The sequence below is a fragment of the Chiroxiphia lanceolata genome, chromosome 10 (assembly GCF_009829145.1).
Source record: "Chiroxiphia lanceolata isolate bChiLan1 chromosome 10, bChiLan1.pri, whole genome shotgun sequence".
In the NCBI taxonomy this organism is placed as follows: domain Eukaryota; kingdom Metazoa; phylum Chordata; class Aves; order Passeriformes; family Pipridae; genus Chiroxiphia; species Chiroxiphia lanceolata.
Window position 1 is genome coordinate 22,805,073 of NC_045646.1, and position 20,169 is coordinate 22,825,241.

The 20,169-nt window shown below is 44.6% G+C and overlaps 1 protein-coding gene across 10 annotated transcripts in view; it reads left to right on the forward strand.

Annotated features, from left to right (window-relative positions):
• The first annotated feature begins 2,115 nt into the window (after nucleotides 1-2,115).
• The window catches only part of GIGYF2 (GRB10 interacting GYF protein 2), a 74,361-nt gene continuing 56,307 nt past the window's right edge, over nucleotides 2,116-20,169 (forward strand). For 8 of the 10 annotated variants that reach the window (XM_032698128.1, XM_032698131.1, XM_032698134.1 and 5 more), the window contains exons 1-4: nucleotides 2,116-2,227; nucleotides 14,357-14,438; nucleotides 16,991-17,120; nucleotides 19,239-19,334. In XM_032698128.1, the coding sequence (XP_032554019.1) occupies nucleotides 14,398-14,438; nucleotides 16,991-17,120; nucleotides 19,239-19,334 (267 nt within the window). In that variant the 5' untranslated portion in view covers nucleotides 2,116-2,227; nucleotides 14,357-14,397. Of the gene's footprint in view, nucleotides 2,228-2,666; nucleotides 3,090-14,356; nucleotides 14,439-16,990; nucleotides 17,121-19,238; nucleotides 19,335-20,169 lie in introns of those variants that run through there. The other 2 variants (XM_032698129.1, XM_032698130.1) reach the window with 2 other exon arrangements.

The window sequence follows — 20,169 nt, forward strand, 5'->3', positions numbered from 1 at the left end:
CAGGCTGGCTGCTGGGGTGATTTCACACCTACACAATATCAGCTGAAGTTCTGTGATTGAGCCACGCAGGAATTTTACTGCACGGGTACAGCTGTGAATTTTTATGAGATTCTCCCTGTTCTGCTTGAATGAGTGTTGTGGAGGATTTAAGATGCATCTGCTATTACCAAAAGATTGTCATCTGAGTTTCCTTGAGGTACTCTGCAGAAATGCCAAGTTCTGCAGATGAGGCATGTTTCAGTCGCTCTCTTCTTGAATTTTTTTTTTTTTTGTCTCAGTAATATAATGTTTGTGCTAACTGGGATAAAAAAAAATTTCCACAAGTGCTAAACATCTCCCATCTCAGATAAAGGTTGTCTTAGAGCATGTGAAAATATTTTCGAGTGCTCAAGCTCACATTTGATAAGTAGAATAACAAGGCACAGCTGCTTCTGCAGTGAAATTGGGAGTTTACCCTGACAGCTTGAAATGCAGCTCTGCCTGCCTCCCTCCCTCCACCACTACTAGTATTGGCTCAAGCTGTGTGACAACAACCAAGGGGATCGAATGCAGCTTGTCAGAGGCCAGCCCTTTTCTAGGGAGCTTTGCTTTTCCATACCAGCCTCCTAAAGGAGAAATTCCACTCTGAGATTTTTGGGTGAGGTAGTTCTGTGTTGCTCTCAGCTAAAAATAAGCCCCAAGAATTACAGGCTTTCAACCCATTAGCTCAGAAGAATCACCAGTGTTCACTGTTGCATCATTTTTGGCCGGCGCTCAGTGCACAATGACAAGTATTTATTCACCTAGAAGAGGAGGGAGAAAGCTCCACGGGTTGTGGCTGCCATGAGGGCTGGAGTGCAACTGTTTCAGCTGAGAGCGGTTATACCTTCAGCAGTGCGTAACAGCCCAGAATAGTTTTTTAGGCTGAAGGAACCACATGGGGCTATTCTGCATCATGTACTAATATGGGTTTGGGGACTAAAAATAAACTGGTATTTTTAGCCGAAAAAAAAAGTTTGCCCTGAGCTCCTGATTTTTCCATCAGGAAGAGTCAAAATACTTGCCATCCGCTGCCCTTTCTGTGTCAGCGGCAGCCGCCCCCCGGGGTGAGTCCCACGGCAGCGCATCCGCAGGACTCCCCTGGGGCTGGGGGGAGCGGCCCGGGCCTGGGGCTGGGCACGGGGTGCTCGGACCACGGCGGCTCCTCACACGGCTCCTGTGGCCTCTCAGGGCCCTGACAGAGCTGAACGGCCCCGCGGAGCCCGCACAGAGCGGCCGGCGAGGGCCGGGGCCACACCGCGCTGCTGAGGGGCCGCGTGTGCGGGACAGCGGCGGGAGGGGACAGGCCTGACAGAGCCACGGACACACAGGGCCACGGACTGACAGAGCCACGGACACACAAGGCCATGGACTGACAGAGCCACGGACACAGAACCATTCAGGCTGGAAAAGCCCTCCCAGCCCATGGAGTCCACCCTGTGCCCCATCCCAACCTTGTCCCCCAGCCCAGAGCACTGAGTGCCACGTCCCGTCCTTCCTTGGACACCTCCAGGGATGGGGACTCCACCACCTCCCTGGGCAGCCCCTTCCAGTGCCTGACCACCCTTTCCAGGAAGAAATCCCTCCTCATGTCCAATCTGACCCTCCCCGGGCACAGCTGGAGGCCAATTCCCGTTTTCCCATCCTTTGTTCCCTGGGAGCAGAGCCCGACCCTCTCCGGCTCCCCTCTCCTGTCAGGGAGCTGCAGAGAGCGAGAAGGTCCCTCCTGAGCCTCCTTTTCTCCAGGCAGAGCCCCCCCAGCTCCCTCAGCCGCTCCTGCTGCTGCAGACCCTTCCCCAGCTCCGTTCCCTTCCCTGGACCCGCTCCAGCCCCTCAGTGTCATCGCCGAACTGAGGGTCCCAGACCTGGACACAGCCCTCGAGGTGCCGCAGCAGTGCCAGCCCGGGGGGAGCCGGGCAGTGGTGCCGGGGGGCGCGGGGACCCCCGGCCTGGCCATGTCCCCGCGTGTCCCCTCAGGGCCGTGAGGGGCGGGGCTCGATGCTCCGGCAGGGGGCGCTGTAGGCCTGCCCCCGGGGTGACGTCACGCGGGCGGTGGGCGGGGAGCGCGGCCGCTCATCCGGGTCCCGCGGCGGGGCCGGGGGGCGGGGCCTGGCGCTCACGTGACGCTGCGTGGCGGCGCACCCGCCATCTTGTGTTGTTGGGCTGAGGAGCCGCCGCGGCTGTGAGGGACCGTCCGCCCGGAGCGCAGGTACGGCCGCCCCGCCGGCCCGGCCCGGCCCCCCGCGCCCCGCCACACCCGCCCGACCGCCCGCCCCGCGGGAGCCCCCGCCCGCCGCGGCTGCCGCAGCCCCGAGGCGCCCCGCGGCCTAACCGGGAGGCGAGGCCGCCCCGGGGGGGGGCGCGCCCGGAGGGGCCCCCTGCGCTCCCTGGGGGCTCCTGCGGGCCGAGCGGGGCTGCGGCCGGCGGGCCCTGCGCTCCCCGGGGCCTCACGCGGGCCGAGCGGGGCTGCGGCCGGCGGGCCCTGCGCTCCCCCGGGGCTCCGCGGGGCCTGTCAGGCGGCACTGTGTCCCCTCGCACTGACCCAGTGAACTCACCCGTCCCTGCCAGCCCGCCGCCTGGAGCCCCGCTCCGGCACCCCGGCCCTGTCAGGGGGCACAGCCCGGGGAACGTGGCAGCCCCGAGCCTCCCCCGCGGGCAGCGGGCGCCGGGAGCAGCCGTGACCGGCAGTGTTTGACTGGGGAGGCCTTGGCAGGCCGAAGGGACCATCGATCAGCATTGTGTGCCTTTGGTATTGATCCAAGGCAAGTAGTTTCAGTGTCAACAGAGCCGTTTCCGCTCTTTTAGTCCCGTGTGGCTGCACTTTGAAGTGGGACAAGGTGTAGGCCAAAAGGAGGTGTTGCCAAGTAGTGCTTCTGGAATAAAACCCTACATTTTCCCCAGTAAGCTTCAGTTCAACGTTCGTGGTGTGCTGCTCTTACTGTAACTTCTGAGTGTCTGCTTGCTTGGGTGGGCGGGGAAGGAACTTCTGAACTCTTATTATATTCTTCTAACTTCTCGCTGCTCATTCTGTTTTCTTGCTTCAGGAGCTGACTTGGGCAAGTTCCTGGAAAGTACGTGTAATTTTTTTTTTCCTTTTCCCATAACACTGCTGGTTGCTTTTGTTCTTAAGAAACTCTTTAATAAACACAAATTCATCTGCTGCTTTGTGAATGGAGCATTTGGTTGATGCACAGTGTGATAATTGGGAACCTTTGTAAACAAAATTGGTTGCAGTTGTCAACAGCAGAAGCTGTGTTTTGATATTTTTAAGCTCTTGTTATTGGGTGTTGGCTGCAATAGATAATAAGAACATTACTGTTCTGAGGTGCTGGTTTTCTTACCATTCCCTTGAATAGGCATCTTTTTAACAGTTAGCTGGTGCTGAGGTGAAAACGGGTCGATCCTGGGTGTGCCAACAGAAATGTTGGAGTGTCCCTTGCCCCTTTTGCACCTGTTTTGCTCCCCAGGTTCGTGTAGTTCTACAAGTCAGCTGGTGTCAGCTGATGTGTGTTGGTGTTAATTTCTCACTGAACGTGTGTTTAAAAAAAAAAATAAAATTAAAGATTCTGTTTACCAGTCCACTGGATTAAAGAGAAGGCAGAGATTTATCCCTGGAAGGTGGATGTCACCTCTTGTGCTGAGCCTTTGATAGCCCCTTTCAGTATGTGACAGTACTGGGTGTAAATCACGGGGTTTAATGTTTTTAAGAGCTGCTCAGGCCCTGGATACAGGAACATGCATGGGGGTACCTGGGCACTGTGTTTCTTTTGGGGCCTTTTGTGAATGGTTTCTTGACCCTGTCTTTTAAAAAAAGAGCACAGAACTAAAATGCACAGTAGTCTTGTAACAGGCATGATTTGTTTTGTAGGGTGCTTAGAAAAAATTCTGATACCACAGCAAAAACTTGGACTCTTGCAGATCCTCTTTTCATTACAGGTGTTGGTCTTGAGGTAAAATATCATCAGGTGCTCCTATTAGCATTTTTTCTTGCCTTTCTAAAACCTACAGGAAATTAAAAATATGATCTCTATGAGGATGTGAGTGGGGAAAAAAATGCTTGTAAATAGACAGTTGAGGGCTTTACAATTAATTTTTTCCCTACTGTTTTGTTCCTGGATTGAGGAAAAAACTTTGTGTGTAAAAGAGGAGTACAAAGAAGGTTTTGGGTATTTCTAAGGAATTGAGACTAAACACCATTGCATCTCTGCTGAGGCCAGTTGTCTGAATGAAACTCCATCACAAACTGGAGTTCCTTGTACCTGAATATAAGAAAAAAAATTGGCAGGTGTTTTAAGATCTGTAGGTACTTCATTAAAATAAAAACAGCTGTGCATGTCAAAGTCACCTGGAACACCTTGTTGGGGCAGCTGACTGGCTGAAGGGCTTTGCTGGTATTGATCCACCTGTCTGTGCTGAAAGGTCTTTGTATTTAAACCTAGAAGGGAAACCCTGGTTCACAGTGACTGGTGAAGATGACCTGGGCACCTGGACCACGGTCTGGGCCTTCCCCTCTGCCCCCTCTTTAAAGTAATTCAGGCCTTCAGCTCTTTGTTTATTAATTTATTTGAAATACTAAGAATATGAAATTTGACTCTGCCTGCTTTTGTCTGCTCTTGTAAGTTCAAGTAACTGTCATGTGTATGTTGCTCTTTCATTGAGGTCTTTAAAATTCTTCCTTAGGGCTTTTTAAAGTATGGTACTAAGTCTGATTCAGGAAAAAAAAAATCCCTTTCCTAGCATTTTTCCCTTATTTTTCTGTTTTTATTTTTTCCCCTCTCAGTGCTTCTGCTCAAAGATTAGTGGAGATAAGCTATATTTTATTCATGATTACAGATAAGAGCTAAGGGGCAGAGCAATAAAATTTCTGTTTGTGGGCATAAAAGCAAAGGCCTGACCTGCCTTCTCCTACCTTCTCCTCTCTTGCTAGAGATTCATTGGATGCTTTGGTAAGGAGAAACCCATCTCTTTGTTACTGGGGAAACATTTGTGTTGAAAGGGACTTTTCTTTGTGTGGATTTTTCTCATCAATTTATTTGAATTCACGGGGTGACGTTTGAAGCTCTAGGTGTGTGAAATGCTGCAGGGGGATGGGGTTTGCTCTCAGGGGAACAAACTCAGTTTTCTGCCCAGCTTAGCTGCTCCTTTTCTCTCTTGCTATCAACTCCTGAACATTTGTTTGGTTGCACAAATGATCTGGCTTAAAAATGGCCAGAACTGAGAAAACTTGGCAAGTTTGCTCCAGGTGCACCTGAGTTCTGGATGGAACTAAGAAGAATGAAGTGCTCTAAGTGACAAGGTCTGTACAGCATTGGCCCTCTTGTGGTTGGTGTGTAGATGTATATAACCATGTAGTTCACCATGGGGATGTTTAATACCATTGCTTTTTCATGTTTAGCTCAGCTGGGGATCGTAGCAGTCTCTGCATGGCTTTGTCAGTAGCTGAGATTGCCACAGTGTGTTGGTTACAAAATGTGTCCACTTCTCTGTTTTTGCAGAGGGAGGTTGGTCAGTCCATTTCCTCTAAAGGTGATTAAACATTACTTGAGTTCAGACACTGTGTGATGGTTTGATGTTGCGTGGGAAACTAAGCTGCAATTGAAATTTGTATGTCCTTCTTGCTTTTTTCTTTTTTTTTTTTTTTTTTGTAATGGGAAGGATGAATAGAATTGTTTTGATGCATCTGAGGTTTTTGGCAAGTGTGAAATCGAAATGTGTGTTTTCAAGGGTCAGCCTGTTCTGTAATCCCTAAAGCTTGGAATACATAGAAGCTGGATATGTAGACTGCAGGATTACAGAGAAAAGCAGAAGGAATACCAGGAGCTGTGTAGAGATTGTAGAGTCTGTAGGTCAATGAAAAATTCTGATGAACACTTAGAGAATTGTTTTAAAATACTGCTTTGTTGATGTGCCTTTTGGATCACTTACTGTTTTTTGATTCCCTCGGCGAGTTATTAAAACTGTGTTATCTCTTTCTCTCCTTTTGACCATACATTTGAAAAAATCTAGGGAATCTAGAAAAATCCCCCTGCAGCATTTCACACTTGATGGCTTTAACAGTGGCTCTTGTATATGTAGTTTGGCACTGTGAAGAGATAAACAAGTGTACATATAACACGTTACAAAAGTTGGCTAGAAAAATATTTTGGTATTGTTAAATATTGTTCTTCTGGTGAAAGAAAGCGTGATGCATTGCCCTTTGGGAAGGCAGTGTTTGCTTAGGGGAGCTCTGTCCTTTTTATTCAGTAGAGAAATACTTGTTTCAAGTCTTTGTTACAATGAAACACTTTAAAAAAAAAATCTTCCTCCCGTCACTGACAACAACTGTAAACACTTGGCATCCTGTTGGTAGTGTTTTATGATAAAGACACTGACTGTGGGAGTGGGGGATTCAGAGGCTGTGGGTGTCCATGGGCAGGTCAGTTTGGGTAGAAACAGGTGTGATGTGTGTGTGTGGTGGGTCAGTTCAGACTGGAAGGAACAGAAGGAGAAGATGTTCTTTGGGCACTAAGGAGATGACTTGGGGTGAAGTTCTGTGGTGATGGATGGAGAGCTGAAGTCACGAGCCTTCAGCCTTAGTCAGAATGCTGTGTGGCAAGGAGTTGGTGTGACTGGCAAGTGATGGGGTGTGTAAATGGTTTTTTGAGCCATGTATGTTAGAATCTGAGGCTGGTTTAGCTGGAAGAGCCTTGGTGGTTTCTGCTCCAGCCTCCTGCTCAAAGCAGGGCTGACGTCAGTGTTAGACTGTGTGTGATGGAAAGTGAGTGGGGCTGATCATGGAAGTAGCATATGGCAAGATCTTTAAGTAAAGGCATCTCATAACTTGATTTAATAAATTAGAGGCCCAGTTCAACTACCATTAAAACCAGTGGAAGCTTTTACAATAGGCTTAGTTAATGCTGAATCATCTGTATATGTAATTTTCTCTGTTGCACTAAGCTTTAAGAGTACTAAGGCAGGACCAGACATCACAAGTCGATTTTGAAAGATATGGTTCTTACATTAAAACAAGTGAATATCTTCAGCAATATTAACATGAAGAGAAGTGGTAAGCTATTAAAAAATGTTGCAATTCGTACATAGTAACCAGTTACCCTCTGCTTTCCTGGCTGACCAAGGTATGCAGTGATACACCTTGTAATTCTTTGTTAGGACCCTTTGTCAGACACACTCTCTGTGTTGAATGTTTCCTGAAGTGCAGGAGCACAGTCTCAGAGTAGGAAACCTTAAGAAGGCGTGGGGGGAGACAATTTCCACAAAGCCCAAAGAAGCTCCTTTATGTCAGTGACATGTAAAACAAAGCCCCAAGCCCCCACAAGAAGCCAGATTTGTTAATTCAGTGAATGTTTTCAGTGAGCACAGTCTGGAGCTGTGTTCTTCCACCCTGAATGTGTGGATGGGCTGGATAATGTGTGTGAGGAGGGTGAGAGAGCTGCTGCAGCACCTCTGTGTGTGTAGCTTTGGGTGCATTGACTGCTGATCTTGCTGGGGAGACAGACCAGGCATCCTGATCCCTAACATCTTGTGGAATGGCACAGACTAAATATGACTAAAATGATTATGATAAATATTACTAAAACTACCGGCAAGTTTTGGATGTACGAGGTACACAGATGTGGAAGTGATTTTTTTCAACTGGAAAACAAGCAGCGCTGGCAGGATTTTGGGATAGGATTTGGAAGGAGAAGTGTTTGTGCTTCAGCCAGTGGCAAGGCCAAGGGTGTGGTTCCCTGACTCTGCTTCTCGGAGCTTCATCGCTGGTGTGTCTGTGTTTGGCTGGAGACTGGGAATGAAGGTGGAGGTCACAGACCGGGAAAAGTGTTCCTGGCTGTCTGTGTGCAGGTGGAGCAAGGAGGGGGCAGCTCCCAACCTACCTCCAGCCACCAGGGTCACAGCAGGAGGTAGGAAAGGGAGAAAACACCTGGAGTTGTGTTATTTAACGTTCCTTTATTTCTTGGTTAGGTGTGTGGGTCTCCTTAGTCTCTCGTGTCATCCTCTCCTGGAGGGGATTCAGAGCCTCCCTGTGTTTGTCCCCCTTGGCTGGAGTGCAGCATTTTGGGAGCTGCAGTGCTCCCTGGAGCTTTACATGGATCTGTATGGAGTGAGCAGGGGAGTGGCAGCTTGGAGCTGCCATGTGAGGGAGTCATGGGCAATTTTTGACCAGAAACTGCCGAGAGATTGAAACACTTCTGCAATGGTTTGAGACAGGAAGGTTATAAGACTTGAGGAGATGTAAAAATGTAAGAGTAATAATAGAGGTGTAGTTTCTGGAGAAGTGAATGGCTTGGACATTGTTCCCTTGGGAAAAACTTGGCGTGTGGGTAGATAGGCCTTGGAAAATCCACTGCCTTTATCAGGAATAAGGTTGGGCAAGCCAGAGGGGACTCCTGTGACTTGTCTGGCATCTTGTGTAATGTGACTAATGGATTTTTTTTCCTGACTCATTTTCTGTTTAAACTAGAACATACCTTTTAGAAAATCATTTAGTGTTGACCTGAAAACAACTCGATTTGCTGTTTATCCCCCACATGTCTTGCTTCAGTCCCTTCACTGCGTAAACTTGGGTCTTCAACCTTTTTAACCTGCATGATCATTTACAGATGGAGCAAAATACTTAATTTTTTTCTCAAAGCTTAATAAATAGAGCTTTAGTGTGGTGTTGGTGTTTCTTCTTCTCACTGTAAGGTGTATCTGTCATGTTCTATCAATTTTTGAACTCCTGATTTATCAGCTCTTTTGCCTCTTACAACAGAGCAGGACACAATATCCCTTCAGTGACACAATTTGGTGTATATTTACTCTGTATTTCCTTATTCCTGCATTAAGTGTTTCCTGTTAGCTCTTTTAGTCAATGTTGTATCACGTGCTTTTTTTTTCAGCTGATTAATGTCATAAATCTCAGCTTGGGTTCAGGACTGTGTTTTTCCAGAATAGTCCTGCATTAGTTGTGTATCACCTGTGTTTTCTGCTGGTGACTCTTCTGACTTGGCCTTATACAACCTGCTATACTGGACCGAGGTGAATAATTCATAATGGCACCATTGATGATGTGTCATTTCCATTCTTTACCATGTCCATGTTTTCATCCTTAGGTTTTAGGAGTTTTGTGGGCCAGTGCTACAGACTCTGTAGAAGTAGGAGAAAGCTTCTTAACTTGGTTTTGTGAATTTTACTCCTTCTGAGAGTGGGTGGTTGTGTGTTCTTTGGAAGAGGGGATTAAAAGAAAAAGTATCTTGTGATGATTTGAGACCTTTCATGTGGTTCTGAATGATTTTGTCCTTTTTAGAGTTCTACTGAATTGGAATGTCCTGCTGAAATTAAAATTTATTTCACCTACTTGCTGGAGCAATGAAATTTCTACCCTTACAAAAGTATATTTGGATTGACTGTCTTCCATAAATCCATGTTGCCTGGCCATAATTATGTCAGAGTCCTTTAATCAGTGTTGTCTGCTTTAGCCAGTGATTAATATCAGACAGGCAGGTAGGGTAGCCACCTGAGTCATCCTGTTTACCACTGTGCTTAAAAAGTGGCTTGCACACAGTTATGGATCTTCTTTAATATTTCAGGGATTAGAGAAAATCAGCATTAATTATTCAGTCAACCTGTTAATTTTTTTAAAAACACAGCTGCTGGCACTGACATCAGCCAGAGTAGCTGCCTGTGGAATGTTTTCTTGCTTGGGGAAGGTGAGGTTTTATCATCTTGCTGTAATGTTGCTGTTGCACGGTGGAACACTGCTGTTAAATTCCTGTCCCACCTTTATTTAGGGAGAACCCAATTCCTTGCACTTCAACCTGCTTAGGTTAGATTTCTGTTGTGTTCTTTGGTTCTCAAAGTTTCAGCCAATTTATAAGTTTAAAAGGCTGTTTCAGACCTACAGTAGCGACAGTACTACCTTGGAAGGAAAGGATATTTTTCTTCCTAAACACCTCTGATCAAAGAGTAGACAATTTCAAAATAAAATAGCTGTGTATAGGAAGGATCAGTGGTATACCTTTTTTTTTTTCCCAAGGTTTAGGTTTCCAAAGTTAATAAAAACCCTAAGCACACAGCAGCCCCAAAGCTATAAATTGATTGCAGTGACAGTCCAAATCTTTAATTTTTTCCTGTCTGTAGGAAAGATTAGATGGGCAGACCTGAATGCAGCCACTGCCTAGACTCAACTTGGAATGCTAAGAATCAGTGCATCTCTATCTGGAGCAGCAGAACAGACAGATTGCCAAGTGGTGCAAGCTGACAGAGTTCTGTAATGGAAATGCAGGAATTTAACATTGCCTGAAAATCTTAATTCCGGTGCCTGTCAGTAAGGGATAAATCTTAAAATGGCATTTTTTGGTATATTCTGAAGTTGAGCAAGGTCTGGTACAACATGGTAGTTTAGGTCTTTCAGAGTCTCTGAAAACAGCTTTTTGCCTGGATATTTATTAGCTAGCTATATGTTTTAAAATACCAGAGCCTGTGGGCAAAGTGTGCCACAGTAATTATAGACCTCCAACTGAAACATCTTGTGCATTTTAATGCACAAATCTGGATGGTGGAATCAAGTTCCAACTTGTGTCTGTAGCAGATGTTTCTGAGAGCTTTAATAGATTTGTCAGGTACCAAGTAGCAAGCTTGAAAAATAATGTCAAAAACTGCAGGCTTGGTAAAGTAACCATTTTACCTGCAGTGAACCAATGAAAGGAGTGTTGCTGATAGCAACCTGTGCATCTATAATATTACCTGGTAATTGTGAGTGAAAGCCACTTAAGGGCTTAATGTTATTGGATTACATTTTATGTCTGCTCGGAGGTTGGACTTCTGATTTTCAAAGTGCTGAACAGCTGACAAAATACAGGGGTGTTTTTTCTCTTGCTAGTCCACAGGTTGATGGTGGGCTTGGTGTGATTTCTTCTCTTTTCAGCCCTGCATGCTGATAGCAGGTTGGTGGTATCACCCCAGGAAAACGGGGTCCCAGTTCAGTTTATGAAGCAATTCCATTTTTCCCTAAATATGCAGGAAAACTGCAACCATTTGTAGGGTTGCACTGGCACCTTGATCAAGGATTTGTAGAAGACTTTGGAGGAAATGTTCCTGTTGGGTGGGCTGGTGGGAAGCACTGGGCAGCCTTCTTGGCCAAGCAGAGCTGTTACCTGGCCAGGATCAAAGTAGTGCCTCAGTTTCTCGCTTCAGCTTGAGTCTGTCCCCGTGTGCTCTGCCCAGATCACAGCTGTGGCTTGGGGATTCTTCCACTGAGAGCCATTGATTTGTAGACAACTCTGATTCACAAACCCAGCGGTTCAGAAAGGGGCTTTTCCTCCCTCAAATTTTATCAAGGAGGAAATGTTAGTTATGTTATTTTTGCAATTTGCAAATACATGTTATTTTTGCGATCCTTGATTAATAAGGAGGCAGCATTGATTAAAAAAAGACCAAAATCAACGTTTCAGTTATTAATATTGAAGTTTAAAATGTAAGAAAATTATCTAGATGATAAAGATGTGATAAATTCATGCCTTTTCCTTGGCCAAAATGGCTGAATTCATGACCTGATCATTCATTCCCTTCCCTTAATTTCTGCCCCTGTTTCTTGCTCCGCCCTGACTCTTTGCTCTCGTGAAGGGAGTGCTGCCTGGTCCACCCCGACTGGCCTTTCCAGTTGGTGCAGCTTCTCCTCTGCACCAGCCAGGTGCACTGAGCAGTCCCTGTGGAGGTTCCTCTCCACGCTGGCTTCGTGCTCTCCCCTTTTCCCTGCCGTGGGAACCAGGAGAAGCAGCACATGGTTCCTGCTTTCCCTGTCTCCTCAGCTCTCACACAGCTCATTGTACTCCTCCAGCACACTTGCTGTCTTAGCTTTCCTGAGTCTTTTCCCTGCTCTCTGCCTTCCTCCTCCCAAGTCACTGCCCATTCCCAGAGTGCCTCTTTTCCAATGGTTTTCTCTCGGCTTTGCCTGTAATTTCTTTTTCATGTGTGTTTTATTTCTGGGTAACGTTGCCTATTAAATCCACCTGTTAAACCCCTTCAGATCATCTGCACATCTGTGGTTCATTCTGTTTTGGGGGTCTTTGGGGGCCTGTTCAGTTACAGTTTCACTCACTTAGAGGTGTCTCATTTCAAAATCGGCACAGTCAGAGCTTGTAGGGAGGCAGTAACCTACCTCAGTGCAATACAGCAAAGAGTTCTCAAAATGAAGTGTGGTGACCAAAGTGAGGGACAGGGAAAACTGTTTTGCAGCTCACTGGGATGATACTGGAAGGCTTTGAGTATTCTTGTAGGTGCTCGAGTGCTTAGGAGTCTGGCAGAGAAAGATGACACAGCATCCTCGGTTTTTTGGGAAGGGAATGCAGAGGCTGAAGAGGGTGGGGCCCAGTGGGTCCAACCCCAGTGAATGGCTCAGTTCTTACTGGTTTTTAGTGCTTTGTCCTTATGTCTGATGCTTTTCAACTGTGTTTTCGTGGCAGTGTAACATTCAGTGCCAGCCTTTTTGGTGTTACTGTTACTAAGCTAGCTTTGATGTTAGGAGCTAAAGATCCCAGGTTCCCTGGTGATCCCCATGGGCTGATCTGGAAACTCTCCACCCCTCCAGCAGCAGGATTACAGGCACTGCAGGAAGTGGAGGGGCAGAGCCATCCACTTAAGGCTTCTAGGAATTGTTTTAGAGGCTTGTCTCTGCCAGAGTGTGCACGATGGTTTGCTTGAATTGACCTGCAGTATTTTCACAAGTGGCTGCTTTGTCTTCTTTGGGTACCTCACCCTGTATTATGATTGGAAGAATAATAAGTGATGCACAGTGAACGTTGTAATGAGCTGTCACTTGCTTCAAAAAGGCAACTCAAATCAGACCAAAATCATCTCAGACTGGGCCTGTGAGAATAGCTGGGTGTTTTTGTATTAGCTTTTGGTGCAGGTAGTGGGGATAATTCCATTTAATTGTATAGGGTTATTGTGAAAATAAAAATACTAAGGTTTGTATATAAATTACATTGTGTATGGAAAAAAAAAAATGGGTATTCCATGTAGTAAAAATCCATAAGCCAGATGTTGGTGGGTAGGTTTAGGCTGCAGGGAGTTCTATAACTGTTTGTAATCTTATGCCCAAAAGATTTGGGTAAAATCTGTTCCAGTGGTTTTAGCATGTTTGGTTTTAGCATGTTTTGTCATTTTGTAACTTTGAGGGTCTTGATTTATTTTCTTTAACTTTAGTATCATTACTTCTGTAACATGTATATAAGAAAAAAGTGTTTCCTTTGTTTGGTTTTGTCTTGTTTTCTTCAGTAACTAGTGCCCTTTCTACCTCCCCACATTTTGGTGTTCTTTTCCATCACCTTTTCACACAAAGTACAGCCAAACTCCAAAGCTGGTTATTTAGTCCCTGGGTCTGTTAAGGAATAAGGTTCTGACACAGCAGAGTTCCCTCCCTACCATCTGTCCTGGATGGGTTCTTCAGGTCTGATCAACCAGTGTCTGTAGGTAATGCTTCAAATCCTTTTTTCCTTGGGCTTTGCCTGCAGTGTGTTTGATTTTTGAAGAGCCAAACCTCCTTCCTCTGCAGATTTGGATTTTGCTGCTGCTGGAAGGAAAGAGGGGCTGTATTTATGGCTGCAAAAGACACTTCTCTAGAGCTTCCTGGGCTGGACTTGGCTCTGATAGACAAAACTTTGTAGCCTTCCCTTAGTCTTGTCCCTTCCCTCCTGTGTGGCTTTCTCTGCTCTTGTCCATACACTCTGGATATGTAGGAACATACCTTTGCTGAGCCTGCAGGACCTTGGCTAATAGGAATGAAAGTAGCTCAAATCTTAAGTTAGGCTTTTTTTTTGACCCAATAAAACTAAGAATGAGAGAAATACTGTCATTTGCCTGCAGATTTTTGGAGGATGTCGTAGCATTGGATGTACTCAGACTTTAGAAGGCTTGTTTTTCAAGAATGAGCAGTGGAAATTTCTTGAATACTCTACCACTCAGCTGGCAAATCTGTCTTGCTGTAATTCTAGTAGGTTTTTATCCTCTTGTAATTGTCAGGAAGCAGCAATTCTGTTAATTAAGCATTACTGTTCTTACAGAAGGGGATTATACATCAAGTTCTCAGTGTTTGTACAAATTATTTCCTCAGACACACTGATCCAGAGTTCTGTTTGATCTGTTAAAAGAGGGATTTAGGGAAGAGATCTTGATGCAGTTGCTCCTATATTAGTAAATTAATTATGTTGGAGAATGAAACAGATTCCTTAAAAAAAAATTTCCATGTCGATTTTTTTTTTTTACTTCTTTGCATGACCAGATGTGCTTTTCTATTGTGAATTAATTTATGAAGGACTATATCAATCCAGCTATTTTCATAGTAAACAATTTTATTTTTCAGGTTCACACTTTTTAAGAAAAGAGGAATAGAACAGGAAAAAAATGGCAGCAGAAACTCAGACACTTAACTTTGGGCCTGAATGGTAAGTTTTGTCTGGTTTGTGAGACTCCAGAGCCTCCTCTAAAATGAATTTCTGTCCTTTTGGAACAGAACTGATTATGAGACTGAATGGGATATAACGTGTTTGTTGTTCCATCCTGCTTCACCTCAGTCCCTGGCCTGGGATTGAAGGCAACATTGTAAGATTAGTCTTCACTTTGTGTATGAAATGGGTTGGGTTTTATGTTCCGTTAAGGGATAATATTTACATTGCTACCAAGTAGAATAACGTGTATGATCCCAGAGGTGTGCACAGAGTAACTGAAGATGTGCTTGTTTGGTCTTTCCATGTGCTACATGTTAATAAGAAAGTTCTTAAACTCTCCTCACTGGACTTAAATCTGTAGCTAAGCAAGCTTTTTCTTTTTCCACTGTTCAAAAAACCTGAACCCTGTATGGAATATGATGAAAGTGAGTTTTGTGTCATAGTATCCTGCGTGTGTGCACTGAAAGTGTCAGGACAAACGAGCTGCTGCGTTTAAGGGAATCCCTGATGTAGTATAATTTTGTCAGCTGTTAGTTTTCAGCTTGTCTGAGGTGCATTGTCCTGGTTTTTGCTAAGGAGTGGTTGCACAGGTGTGATTATTCATGATTTGTTCCAGTCTCTTGTTGAAGTGTTGGTGGCTTCAGTTACAAACAAGACTCGTGGGTGGTGTGGTTTCTGAAGGGGGATGTGATCCTGGGGGTGTGGAGTGGGCCTAGGAAATATAACTGCTGCACAGCATGTGGGGAGACTTACTGGAATAACATCTTCACTTCTGCTGACACCCTTCTCTGCACAATGCCCAGGAATTGGAGAGGATTCAGCGAAGAAGGAAGACATGATTTGCGGGCTGGGAAACAATGAGAGCTCAGTCTATTTTGTTAGATGGAAAGAAGGTTAAAGAATGACTCTATCACTGTCTATAAATACACCCACCAGGAAGATATGTTGTGCTGGAGTGCTCCTCAGTGTAAGAGACAGACATGATTAGATTCTTGATGGATGGAAGCCAAAGTTATATTAAAAAGAAGGGGGAAGACAACTCTAAAAAAAGCACATTTTAACAGTAGCTTGCTTGATTGCTGTGTCATAGGGAGGGGACTTCAGTCTCCATTTAGTTTAAAAACCAGATTAGATTGTGTATGGAATATGTATTATACTTGAGTGAGTTACTAGATTTTTACAGGAATGATGGAATATAAGCTTTATAATTATTGCTTTGGGTTGCAGTGCAGTCGTGTCTGTCACATAAGCTGCTGTATCACTTCACAGTGAAACTCTGGGCCACGTTTGGTCTGCATTGATCAAACACTGAACATTGCACTGAGCCATCTAATCCTTGGAATAATTCTTCCCCAGGCGTGTTTTGTTTGGCAGTGGTGTGTAAAGGACCTGCCACGGGGTGGCACCAAACTAAAAAAATAAGATCCAACATTTGACTTGCAAATTGCTTTTTCCTTTCTGTTTAAAGAACAATAAAGCAAATCAAAGCATGCTTCAATAATTAGGTGAAAGGTAACCTCTGAATCATTGTTACAGTTCAGAGCACCTTCCTTTCCATGGATTTCTCAGTTGTTGAGAAGAGGTTTATGTTGTTCACTTTTCTAAGATGCACATTAAGGAAAATGTAGGAAAATGGTCAGGGCTCTGTTTCTTGACACATACATCCTTTGTAAAACATTCCTCAAAAAAAAAATTCCTAAAAATATAGAATATTTGTGAAGCTGAGGAAGTGACTGTATGAAGAGAGACTAATGTACTTGCAGAGTGGGAACCATATACAGTAGTAAGATGTTATGTGCAAGAAGTCCATTAACTTACCTGTATGGGATGGGAGCAAATGTAATGGCATATTTATCTGTTACCATAAGTTAGACTACTGCTTGAAACGTCTCTGAAATAGTGGCACTATATTTTGTGCATATTTTTTATTGATACCCCAAGCTAAATGATATATACACTCTAAAAAAAAAAACCCCAAACCATTAATTTTAATTTCTGGAAAAGGATTTGTAGTAAAGAAGCATTCCAGAGACACAAGAAGAAACCCACTGTAAAATTTACTGTGCTGTAGTGTTAAACTTTGCCAAACAGCTGAATAAACTCGTGGTTAATGTTTGCTGCACTGTCCTCAGCATGGTCAGAATTTTTCTTGTCCAAAAGAAGACGTTGCCATGAATATCTGTGGAAGATGTACAACTGATTTGTGTGCAGCCGGTGTAAGCAGCTTAGGCAAGGCTTTAGGGGTGCAGCAGCTTGCTGTATGTTCACTATAAGAGTTTTCCTGGGCCAGTTCAATTCCTTGGTGTGCTCCTGGGAATGGTTTTTCTCTCTGTCCTGGCTGTGGATGAAATGAGGGAAGCTCTGAGGGAGCACTGAGGTTGAGGTTTGAACCGAAGCCGTGGCTGCCCTTCCTCTGCGCGTTGTTCGTTGTGTTTGTGCCCAGGCTGTGCCCGTGCGGGGGGGTGGCACAGTGGCACGGGGGGGTGGCACAGTGGCACGGGGGGTGGTGGCACACACTCAGCCAGTGCCATGGCTTGTCTCTGTTCCAGGCTGCGAGCCCTGTCCAGCGGTGGGAGCGTGACATCCCCTCCGCTGTCTCCGGCCCTGCCCAAGTACAAACTAGCAGACTATCGCTACGGGAGAGAAGAAATGCTGGCACTTTTTCTAAAGGATAACAAGGTGAGCAGGGGAAGGCCTGATGTGTGTGCTCCTAATGAGCCTTGAAATCAGGAATACTGGTTCGTATTTTGGGACTGTGGACAGAGCAATCACGTGTCCCTTGGCATCCCAGGCTGAAGAGGTCTGATTTGGTGGGGGGAGTTGTGTGTGTGTACTAATTTGATCCCACTTTTACTGCATTCATTATGTTTGATTCTTTTTTTGCCTCTTTAGGGGCAACTTCCTGTACCCCGGAGAACAAAAAACCTGATTGCCATATTCAGTCCCACTGCCACAGATGACTGAGGGTTAAAGTCTCCTTGCAGCTGTGCATATTTGCTTGCCTCAGTAGGATTTTATTTATGTGGTGCATAATAGTTATTTGATTCAGCTACAAAGTCAGGCAATAAATCATGTTAGCAGATCATCTGAAAACGGCAATGGATCCACATTTATCCCAAATTAAGGCAGTTCATTTTAGCAGGTAACTGGCCCAATGAGAGCAGACCTCAGGTATTCCCTTCTCTGGGAATCAGGACACAAATACAATCAGGCACATGGAATCCATTAGGACAATGTAGAAAGTCAAGAACTTCCTCCTGGTTTCATTTCAAGCAAGGCTCCCAGTGGTGTAAAAGATGATGTAAAATTTCAGAAGTCCTTTCAGGCAACAATTCACACATTCTGCATTTGTAAACATTGGGTTTTCCTGCAGCTGGTGACAGAGGTTGGTTTGTTGTTGAAGCAGCATGTAGTGCCTTGGAAATCTCAATCCCTCAAGTGAGGGAGGGGCTGCAAGAAATGGTGTCAGGTTGTGCCCTGAGCTTGGCACAGAGCTGTGCACACCCAGCTCCCTGTTCCTGCCCTGCCATGGCTGTGCTGACACTCAGTGCTGGGACCCCTGTGCTGCTTCCACAGGGGCACTGAATGCTGGGGGTGTTTCTGATCCTGTGAAGTGTGTTCTGAAAGCCCTGCTCTAACATGCAGGATTGTCCTGCTCAGCGTTGGGGAGCTGTGATTTAAACCTTGGTGTTGTGCTGGAATAAGCCAACCAGCCAGAGGCCATTGCTGTGTAATAGAGCAGGTGCTGCTGAGGCCTCTGCAGTTGTGACTGATTCAGAACAACCTTGGAATATCCTGTGTCACAGGAAGTCCTCCCATCCTTAGGAGTGGTCCAAAAGAAGATTTTCTCCCTGTGTGTTTGCCAGAAAGGCATTATCATTAGACTGTGTCTTGCTTTTGGTACCCAGATGTTTCCAGAAGGCTGAGAAATTCTAGTTATCTTGACAGTGGTTCTAGTTAACTACTCAGGGCAATGTTTTTAAGCTGTGTCTTGTACCCTGTCCTTTTTCTCTGGGTCATCTTCAATCTTTGCTGGCTGAAGATGAGGCAAAGTTGCTTTTCTGATTAAAAGATACACTGATTGAAAGCAGGAAAGCTTCTGCTAGCATGTGCCCAAATGAAAATATGAAAAGTCTTTAGTATTATGAACTAAATATTTTTGAAACAGATTTCTGTTGGCATAATTAGACCTCACTTGGCTGTAATTGCAGCTTCTTGTCCAGATTCTCAAGGTCACATCTGCTGATGGAGCTTCTGATTCAAAATTAGTGTTAAAGTTTATTTTGATTTAAATCATCAGTGTTCTCTAGCTAATTTATACATATAGTTTTGTTTTACTTGGGTTTTTTGTTTGTGGTTTTTTACTCTCCTTGTTGGTTGTAAGTTGGAATTACTGACTTTAAATCAAATACAACCTTTGTGCTATGTGTGGTAGTTTTGCTGAATAAAAGTCTGGCTATAAAGTGCATTGGAGTTAAAGCAATAGTTTTTAATTTACCAGATGAAATTTCACTTGGTTCAGGTTTGAGCTGCAGTACTGTGCAATTTTGTATTCTGATGTCTGTGAACTTGTGTGTGGGGGTTCTTTGGAAATCTATAAGAATTTTTTTTCTGGGGGTGGTAAATTTGCAGTTACACCCACCCCTAGTAAATGTAATGGGAAGCACTGGTGTACTGGGTGGATGGACACAGAGTTGGCAGGATAATAATAACAATTTTTGTGAGTCAATGTCTGTGGCATCATCCCTGAAGTGGAAAAACTTGGATATAGTAGAATGCTCTTTTCCTTTGATACAGATACCTTCAGATCTTCTGGATAAGGAATTTCTGCCTATTTTACAAGAGGAGCCCCTGCCACCACTGGCACTTGTACCTTTTACAGAAGAAGAACAGGTTGGTATCCTTGTTGTTTTTTTGTTTTTGTTTTTGTTTTTTTTATGTCAGTAGTGTAAAGACAAAATGAAGAGTATTCCTCCATTAAGAAAAATTTGAGATTTGGAGAATTTGGAGAAAGAAATTATGAAAGCACAGTGTCAGCATAAAGTTTAAAGTCTCTTCATGCTCGATTGTTGTCTTAAATTTGAACAGATATTTTGTCATACAGTGTTCTGTGGATGTCAGACAGCTTGTTAAATCCAGGATCACCATCTGGGAAATGTTACCTGTTTTTTGAGTATGTGCCATTTTCAGATCAGTAAAATTTTCTCCAGGTTTTAGATCACCTTCTCTTTTGTAATCATAGAGGCCTAGAAGTGTCTAAGTTCTGTAGCTTTAGCTTTGTGCCCTTTGGACAACTGTTGAACTTTTTTGACTGTTAGCATTTCTTAGAAGGATACAGTACTCTTACTGACTCCATACACAGGCAATTGCTTGATTATCTCCTTTGGTCTCCATAGGTGTATGGTTAATTGGTGAACAAGATGAGAGTGAGAACAGGCAGTCCATAAAGATTCCATTTCAAAGATGACTGATCTGGGTAGTTTGAAAAACCCTCGATTTAAATGGCATTCCTAGTGGAGAAAGCTGCCTGCCCTGCTCTGGACAGTGCCTCTGACTTTTGACTCTGGGTTGATTCCCTCTTTATGGCTGTCAGAACTTTTGATTTTGAAGCTGCTCTCCAATTTGTCATGTTTCTTAGCAGTTATTCCATAATACTGTTGTTTGGTTATTTTGTTACTTTTCTAATAGAAAGCTGAGTATTTTTACTGGCTTGAGTACTTTGATTTTT